Raw genomic sequence first — 9,598 nt, 5'->3', positions numbered from 1 at the left:
TAGCACACCGACATGTGTATGTAGGCTATATCAGTGTAAAAAAAAAGGACAATCGCTCATATTTGAGGATTAGTGTGAACAGATAGCGTTACCCGCCTTGTTGTTGACATATGTTAGGATAATGCAGCAGAGCCATGTATAGCCTAATAGTAGCCTAATATTCTATTTTATGGCAACTATTACAGCATCCGGCTCTTTAACCAAGGTAACGTGTCTAACGTTACCTTGGTTAAAGAGCCGGATGCTGTTGTCTATTGCTTTCAATTCTTTTAGTAAATTATGTTTTAATTATTAGGCTATGTTCTTAAACTTGAATGGTAGGCAAAATAAATCACATCCTGTCTATTGATATATTTAGAGGGATGGGGAGGAAAGGATTGTTTCAAGATTCATATTATTTTCAATTTCTGATAATTAAATGTAATGTTTTGGTTTTCAGATGTGTCTGTGTCCTTTCCTCTGTGTTGTACCTGCATAGTGTCCACCATGGTTTGCTGTGCTGCGTGGGGGTGCTCCAATCGCTCAGAGCAAGGAGTACGCATGTACGGTTTCCCCAAGGACACGGAGAGGAGGGGGAAATGGTTAGCTAAAACCAGCAGGAGCAACCTTCCTGTGACTAAAGATTACAACAACACAAAAATATGTGAGGTAATCATATTCAAACACTGCATTTGCACTTTTTCACAGACACCATTGGGGAGCTTAAATGTTTGCTTTATTAAAAACAGGGAAAGGCTTACAAAATATGTATGTGAGTAGACTAAACTGAGCTGTTTGTGTGGGAAGTAAACTCAAGTCGCTCTCTGCAGGCACATTTTGAGCAAGACCAGTTTCTCAAGAACTGGAAGGGCAAGATCAGGCTGAGACCAGATGCTGTTCCCACCATCTTTCTGCATCTCCCTTTTGAACAGAGGTCTCCTGCACCACAATGCACTGTTAAACCTGTCAAAAGAATGACCATAGCTGAGGAGCACAGCTATAGTGTTAAAGGTAAAACAGATATAATAAGTACAAACTCAATAATTGTTGTAATGTGTCCTATTTTGAAGTGATATGATATTGTTTTGAATACGAAAAAATGAACAGTGCCATGTGTTCTACTCACATCAGTTCCAAAGATTGAGGAAAGAAGGGATGAGGAGACAGTGAGAAGGGAAGGTGAGAGTGAAGGAATAGAGGACTTGACCAGTGAGGCATTACTGCTCCTCCCCTGCTCAGCACCCTCTCCTCCCACAGTAGGTTACTAATATGTACACGAACAAGATTACTTATACACTAGAATACATGTTTAGTATGATTACTTATACAATACTGTAGTTTTATGCTTTATAGTATTTAGTATGATTCCCCATTGGGCCCAGTATGACTCATTTTTCAAAATTGATGGTTTATTTTAAACTTATCTTGTGTTTTCAACCTCACCTAGGTCCTCCAACAGCCCTCTCCCGTTGTCCTCAGTCCTAAATCACCTGAGCAGCAACACAATATTGACAGGTAGGCTAGAGCCTAATAGTCTACAGAATCACAGAGTAAGAAAACAAGCAACCCATAAAAACGTTTGTATTTACTGTTTAGAAGTTACGATGCACTCTAAATCCATACCTTATCAATAACTTTCTTTTTAACGTTTAACGAGAATGAACGTTAGGCCAATGTGTTGATAACTTTATCCAGTAGTAGGCCTACCCTAGACTAATCTGTTATCTGTTAACTTTCCCTAAATGTACACATTTAGAGGGGGATAATCCACTAACAAGCTTTAATACGCATGTTGATTTGATTCAGATAATAATATATCTGATTCCGAAAACTACTTGCCCTTTAAAAGTGCATCACAAACGGTCTATTCCGCTGCGACGTTGACGCTACTCTCTCTTTACGTGGCTTCGCTGAGTGGTCAAGATTTTCGGAATGACCCGCCCTCTTCTGAATAATCTTCCAATTCCTTCCAATGTGAGCTTCGAAGCAACCAAGTTGAAACAAGCCAACTAGAAGTAGCTTAGCTTGAGAAATGAAGTAGTTTAATGTTGCTGCAAGAATACAAATAAGACGGATTTTCGGTAAGCAGAAATTTGTTCATATTTCTACAAGTGACTTATAGTTCATGTGTCGCTAGATAACGTATTTATGGCTACACTTGCAAGGCTATCGCTATGCAGTTACCATAGCCAATGCTGCGTTCTATATATGATAACCTAATGAAATGTGTTCCATCCATATGTTTTGAAACCTGCTTCTCAAGCTATAACGTTACATCTTGTAACACACCAACAATGGAAGACAATCAAAGTCATCTGAGCGGGAATACTGTTGTTATTGACGCCGACTTGAGTGAGTAGCTAACAGATTGTATTGCACAGATTGTAATTAATTATGTAGTAACTAACAGACTGAGGTCTTCGTTTCCTTTTGGCTAAGTAAAAAATCATGAAGATAATACGATTTGTTTTCTCCATATAGTTTGTTTTAATGATCTAATTTACTTTAAATCTTGACTTTCAGGGGATGAAACCTTTACAAAGCTTGTTGGCGATTTCTTGGGACCTCAGTCTGGGGAGGACCTGGGCTTGGATGACCAGCCATGCAAGAACAGACTTTTGATTCAAGTTGGACTAATGAGGGAAGACAACCAGCTCTCCTGGGGGGCAGTGGTAGAATGGCTTCAGAAGATTTTTCCAATGCATCAGTCTGCAGATTTCCATGCTCTGATTGAAAGAGGCATAGCAACAACCTTGAGTTTAGGCACTGAAGCAAGGTTAACTTTCCTTGAATCAAATGTTAACTTTGACTTTGTTGGCCCAATATGTGACAGTATTGGAGTAGGGAGAGCAGACCTGTTGGAGATGAAGGATTTTTCTGAGAGAGCATCATCTGTTGAGATTACAAATGGGTTGATTCTTGAGTTGAGTAACTTTGTCATCAGGGAAAAAGTTGACTCCTTAATGTTGGTATCTTGGCTTCGGATTTTCAATCCACTGTTCTGTAGGAATGGCAATGTTCAGAAAGCTAACAAAGTACTTAAGCCAAAATTGAAAGAAATAAGGCTTCAATATCGAAACTACAATACAAACAGAAACAGGAGGAATGCAATGATGGGAGATTTCCTCCAAAGTCCTTTTGAACTTGTTTCACATGACAACGGTGCAGGTAGCTTAAGTCAAAGATTTGGTATGAATAAACGCATGAAGAAAGGTCTTTTGTCAACACACAAGAGCAAGGAGCCAGAAGTAAAAGTCATTAAAGAGGAAAGTGAGTGTGTTGACATACAACCCATGGTCCAAGTCAAAGAGGAATGTGATCTTTCCAGTGATGAAGAACCCCATGTGGTGCAAAACTCACCTGACCAGGTTGAGAATCCAGATGAAGGCAAAGGAGAAGCCTTAACACTGCTGGACATAGCTATGCTCTCTGTCCAAAAACTAACAAGTGTGTATGGTGGGAAAACTGATGCTTCGAAGCAAGTTTCCCTGGATCTTCTCAAGAACCAGTATAATCTAACTTGTAAAGAAAACACAGCCATGAAACAATTTGAAGACAAAATCACAGAGCTTAAAGATTATCACTCGCTAATGTCTCCCTTACATTTCCTACACTACAATGCCCATTTTCTTGTTGACTTACATGATGCAATTGAGAAAGAGCTGATGAGTTTCGAAAACAGGATAACTCGCTCCACAGGAGAGAAACTAGGCCGTGACAGGAATGCTAAATTCAAGAGATTTGTGAGCTTCTCTGAGAGTGCCACGTCTCGATACGTCCACATGGCTTGTGACGTGTTGAGCCCTCGAGCTCCTGCCAAGCAAAACTACAGACGACACTGGATCGCCTTCTGTGAAGAGAAAAACAACCCCTCACAGCTGGCTGTCAACCGATCAAATCGGTTCAACAACTACTTTGAAGCCGCAGCGGGTCTCATTCACCATCACGGAGAGATTTCCCTTTTCTTCTCTGACCTGCTGTTGCTTGACAATGACGACTGCCCCAACATCGTTCTGGAGAGTGTTGCAGAGGATGCCAATGATGAGGTCATTCAGGCCTTTGTATGTGTACTCGCCATCATCTACTTGAAGGTCCTCGGGCCTTACTGGCAGCTGCTGAAGAGTAAAGCAGAGTACTCACTTTTCAGCCAGTACATTCTCTGCCTCTACCAGAAGCTCCTGGAATGGTCCAAGGATCCCTCTCCACTTCTGGAGCCAGAGACCATTGCTAACGTGTTCCTCCAGGTTCCTCTGCAAGAGAAGACCTTTGATGAGGTGTTCACATTCTGTGGATCCAACTCAGAAAATGTTCACCTGGACCTGATACGGAGTTGTCTGCAGAAGATGGTGAGAGTGATCGCTGCTGTCACTGAAGAGAACCTCAGAGAGTTTTTGCCTGGAGGTGAATATTGCCAAAAGCCCTCCATGGAGCTCTCCTCGATGCTGACCACCTGCACATTCTACACCTTGATGGGTGAGTACCCCTTCGGTCATGCTTACCCATACAAAAGGAAAAGACCGGACAAGATCACCAATCTGCAGTCAAGTAGCTGTTATGAAGATGACAAGGACAGCCCTTGTTCTTCAGAAGATGAGTCTCCCAGTAGATATGCTGGGGCCCAAAGAATACAGAAAGGTACCCCTTTGGTGAATTCCCCTCCCTCCAAAAGACCGCGTGGCAAAGTTGTAGGCGTGTGGAAAGCCAAAAGAAATGATCTGGCCCATAGGAAAAACCTGAGTCCTGGAGAGGGTTCCGTTGGAAGCCAAATCTTGTCAGCTGTGGAGAAAAATGGAGGACCTTGCAAAACCAAACAAGATGTTGACAGACTTCTGTCAACACTGGAGGGGACAAGACTTTTTCAGAAACGGGAGGCAATACGCTGCCAAATCGGTTATCAAAAATGTGTCATTGGCTGCAGAGACCCCAGCTTGCATCTTGTTAACTTTTCCCTCTCAAACATGATCTCCAAACTGAAAAAAGTGCTGCCTGATGAGGGTGTGAATCAAACTGATGCTTCAGACCAAGCGAAGAGTTACGGGGATTCAAATGAGGGGCCGAGTGTTGAGACATCCATAACCACAGATGGTCTGTAAAGTCAGTTACATTTTTCAGTCTGTCCATCTTTGAACAAAAAATGTAAATTTAACTTTTATATGTTAATCTCAATTATCTGTAACCTGTAAAATGTGAAGCAATGGAATTTCATAATTGATCAGATAATTAAAGACCTTTTCTTTACTTGACTTATTACTCACTGGAAACCATGACCCAGGATAGGCTTCTGTACTGTATAGATACTGATGAGAAAAGGCACAGGCCACACTGAAAATGCTACAATTGTTTGTTAGTGATAGATATATGTGAATCATTACACAGACTCAATGTAAAATATGAGACAATGAATGTTTTATCACTGTTTTCATATATTTATTGTATTTTTTTTCTGTCGCGCTACTATCTACGACGCGATTGTGTCGAGACAACGGGAGCATTTGATTGGCTACATGTTAGGGGGCGGAGAGTGCTGCACTCTACCATTCACTGGGTTTCTTACTCTTCAACGTAGTTATACGGGCTGGTGTTTTGGAGCTAAATACGTCTGTCCGTGATTTATGGTTCATACAAACGGATCAGACGCCATACAAGAGGACGATATGGCGAGTACTTGGTGGAATAGCCCAGCGGTGACCCACATCCTTGTGGCACTCTTCGGCACTGGCTCCTGGATATCTGTAAACGGTCTATGGGTGGAACTCCCCGTGGTAGTCAACGTTCTGCCCGAAGGTCAGTAAACTTGAGTAACAGTTATCGCCTGTTATGTCAATAATCCTGTCAACAAACTAATCCTGTCAACAAACTTACTATGTTGAATGTCTTTCATTTGATTGTAAGCTACACAAAGACAACAATGACATGTTATTTTAATTAGCTACATGCACAGTCTACAGATTAGCTAGACTAGCTAACAATGGTAGACTAATTTACGCAGTGTTTTATATTGTAGGTTGGAACCTTCCAGCGTACCTCTCCGTGCTAATAGCATTTGGGAATCTTGGACCGATTGTGGTGACAATAATACACCACTGTGCCCCTGGACGATTGAATGAGCGACTGGTCATACATTTCATTCAGGTTTTAGCAGTGGTGGCATCTGCATTCCTGGCCATTTTCTGGTATAAGTCTGTCTCTGTAAACGGGGACCTAAAATCGATACCATTCCTACTTCTCACGTTTGTTTTATCACTGGTTTGCTGTACGTCCAATGTCACCTTTTTGCCCTTCATGTTCCGCTACCCTCCACAGTACATTCGAACTTTCTTTGTCGGCCAGGGACTTAGCGCCCTGTTTCCATGTGTGGTAGCTTTGGGACAGGGTGTTGGAAAGGTAGAGTGCAAAACGGAAAACGGAACGGTGACGCCGGTGTATCTGAAGGAAAACTTCCCAGCGCATTTTTTTTTTTGGTTTCTGTCGATTATGTTGTGCATCTCGGCGCTTTCGTTCTTGGCTCTGACGCGTAGAGAGACAACGGAGCCTGCCGGGCCTCGAGACACCCCGGAACACGATTCACCTGCAACATCTTCAAAGGCCGATGGGGACGAGACGCACCCGCTGCAGAACGGAAGGACCCCGGTGTCGGAGGACCAGGTGGAGGTGGAGAAACGGACACCTGTCCAGAACTTTTGGACATCACAAAACATCTATTTGTTGGTGTTGCTGGGGATCTCCAACGCCTTGACGAATGGAGTCCTGCCTTCTGTCCAAACCTTCTCCTGTTTGCCCTATGGCACAATGACTTTTCATCTCTCTGTAGTGCTGGGCAACATCGCCAACCCTCTGGCTTGCTTCATCGCTATGTTTGTTCTACTCAGGTGAGAAAATTGAGAATTTAAAGAAGGAACCGTTGACAAAACTGGGCTTTGACAATTGATGGCCGTGAATTGATATGAATACATTCCAAAACAGATGATCATTTAGTAAAAAATACATCTTACAAACATCTTATTCAAATCCAACATTCATATGTTTTTAAGAAAGTTTAGTGAAACCAGGAGGTCACCAAAATGAGGCTGTTTGTGTGTTTGTCAGGTCATCTGTGGGTCTGGGGATCATGTCTCTGGGAGCAGGGGTGTTTGCAGCATACCTCATGGCCCTGGCTGCCCTCAGCCCCTGCCCTCCTCTCCTGGGGAGTGTGTCTGGAGTGGCCTTGGTGGTGAGTCTCTCATCAAACATCCCTCACTCATTACATCAGTCACACCATTCACTTACAGATTTGGTGGCCTTTCACTCATATATTTTGTAGCCTTTCACGAAGTGCTCCGGTATTTATGTGTGCGTCTGTGGTTCCCAGGTCCTGTCCTGGGTCGTGTTCACAGGGCTGTTCTCCTACCTGAAGGTGGTGATCGGGACCCTGCTCCATGAGGCCGGTCACGCCGCCCTGCTGTGGTGCGGTGTCTTTATCCAGGCTGGCTCTCTCGTCGGAGCGCTCTCCATGTTCCCCCTGGTCAGCGTGTACCACGTGTTCGCCCGCTCTCAGGACTGTGTGGACAACTGCAGTTAGAACATGGGGGTAGAGGAGCCAGGTGGTGGTAGGAAGTCATGGGTGGCTCCTGTCCTGAGCAGGCCCAGGCCAGGAGGTGGTGTGGCTGGAAACATTCAGAAACAGCTAAAGCATTCCTGGTGAGTGGGAGCACTGAGTGAATGGGTGATGAAGCTTTGTGATGAAGCTTTGTGATGAAGCTTTTGTTATTGTTGGATTGTATTACAGTCCTTCTGATTTACGTTTACAATGGCTTAAGGAGCAGCTGCTGTGTTTCATTTTGCAACTCTGTATCATGTGATATCTTACAACTCAAGGACTGCATCCATCACAGTGTCCTCAGTGTCCTTCAGGCCTAAGAAGTGAAAAACATTAATGTTTAGACAGTGGAATGATATACACTTGAACTTATATACTTGTACCAATAATTGCATGGCTAACCAAACGCTGCCGTGTTTACATCATTCCACAATGCTAAAGTAGAAGTAACTGCTTAGTCATGTGACGTGCAAGATTCTCTTTGTTTCTTTGTCTTATGTTTCTTAAATGATATTTAGATTCGGCATTGCTGGTGAAAGTTAAAGATGTGATGCACTTTTTGGAGGGAGGCTACTGTATGCTGAAAGAAGTAGGTTTTGTGACAGTCCTATTTAATACATTAAAATACTCATGATGCCTTAAGAGAAATAGTTTTGTTTCAGTCACATACTCAGTGGGTTTGTTTTTTGAAATTATTTTGTGATTTTGCAATGCAGTATTTGATATACTGTTTTTCTGTGATAAAAAAAAAAATCTGTTTTGTGTAACAATTTGAAATTCGGCTTCAGCTATGAATCCGTGGTGCTTGGGGTGATAAGGAATTATTAGGTGACAATAGGCTGAATTTTCTCAAAACTTAAAATGTTCTTGCCTTACGACTCTTGTAGTCATGGATATATTGTTAAATATATTTTTAAGTACACTTAATAGTTCATGTTGTTAGCTTTGGAATGTTATCAATCTCATATGCTTTGATCTTAGAACATTTTGAATGCAATTTATAGCTGACTCTTTATATGTACTTTCATAGAGCTGCACAGGATTTAAATATGTACAGTTTTCTTCAGCAAACACATGAATGTGCATCCCTGCTGCTCTGCCAAGTCATGTGCCGACTTTCAGTTGGTACATTTTAGAAGTCTGAAATGTTATGTCGAATTGTGTTTTGTATGTTTTATATGGTCTTTCTTCACAGTAAAGTTGTATGAAAACAGACTGAGCTTCTATGGCAGGAAAGTTAATCTTTCAGTGAACAGAAGTTGACCTGGCCACCACATGGTACAAAGTTAAACATGATACCTTTCTGCACATTGTAGGACAGCACTGATGTTTGTTTGGATGTATTACAAGCTCTACTGACACATTTGAGATCTAACAAGGGCTGTTTTTTTGCCTATGATAACCTTTTTTTAATGAGAAATCAAGAAGCGTCCGAAAGGTTGTCCAAACTTCTGCATTGGTCGGTTTTTGTATAGAACTCTTAATCTGTAATAAATATTAACAATGACTGTATTGCAAGTGTCATTTTTAACTTTGTATTTTACAGGTTCAACTGCCTTTTATTGTGACCTACCTTTGTCCAGGGCCACCTGGACAAAAGTGTCCAGGTTTATTTGCTTGGTAAAGCAAATAAAATATGCTGGAAATATTCTTTTTATTTAATAAAAGATTTAATGGTGTGTACATATAGGGTCATAGTGATGGTTTGAATACCATGATGGTGTGCATGCAGAAGGACAGGAAGTTAATGAAACTGATTACTGGTTTCACTGCAGGAAGGACACCCATTTTGAACTCTCCAACCTGGTATTCATGGCACAGTTTTCAAAACCATGCTTTCATTTTGAGATTATTTGATTATTTTGTAAAAAAATAAAAGTTGACCTCAAGGTCACATGTGGTAGAGCAATTGGTAGACTCCTAAATTGAAGGAAGTTTTCAAACAAATTGAGGTTCTCAGCATTGTTACTTGCTGGGTTGACATGAGGCTTAATGTAGAACACAGGTGTCATTGCTGTTCCTGTTATTGACTTTCACAATTAT

At 41.8% G+C, this 9,598-nt stretch overlaps 2 protein-coding genes across 2 annotated transcripts; both read left to right on the top strand.

Annotated features, from left to right (window-relative positions):
• The first annotated feature begins 1,525 nt into the window (after positions 1-1,525).
• Positions 1,526-5,294, top strand: LOC134006712 (uncharacterized). The gene is made up of 2 exons (XM_062445682.1): positions 1,526-2,331; positions 2,503-5,294. Exons 1-2 carry the CDS (start codon positions 2,172-2,174, stop codon positions 5,070-5,072), a joined length of 2,730 nt encoding a protein of 909 aa, XP_062301666.1. The 5' UTR covers positions 1,526-2,171; the 3' UTR covers positions 5,073-5,294.
• A 208-nt stretch (positions 5,295-5,502) lies between these two features.
• slc52a2 (solute carrier family 52 member 2) lies at positions 5,503-9,062 on the top strand. Its single transcript, XM_062445791.1, has 4 exons — positions 5,503-5,763; positions 5,984-6,848; positions 7,066-7,189; positions 7,328-9,062. Exons 1-4 carry the CDS (start codon positions 5,592-5,594, stop codon positions 7,535-7,537), a joined length of 1,371 nt encoding a protein of 456 aa, XP_062301775.1. The 5' UTR covers positions 5,503-5,591; the 3' UTR covers positions 7,538-9,062.
• The last annotated feature ends 536 nt before the right edge of the window (positions 9,063-9,598 follow it).

Source organism: Osmerus eperlanus, chromosome 20 (genome assembly GCF_963692335.1).
Source record: "Osmerus eperlanus chromosome 20, fOsmEpe2.1, whole genome shotgun sequence".
NCBI classification, from domain to species: domain Eukaryota; kingdom Metazoa; phylum Chordata; class Actinopteri; order Osmeriformes; family Osmeridae; genus Osmerus; species Osmerus eperlanus.
This window is presented reverse-complemented; position numbering and strand designations above follow the sequence as displayed.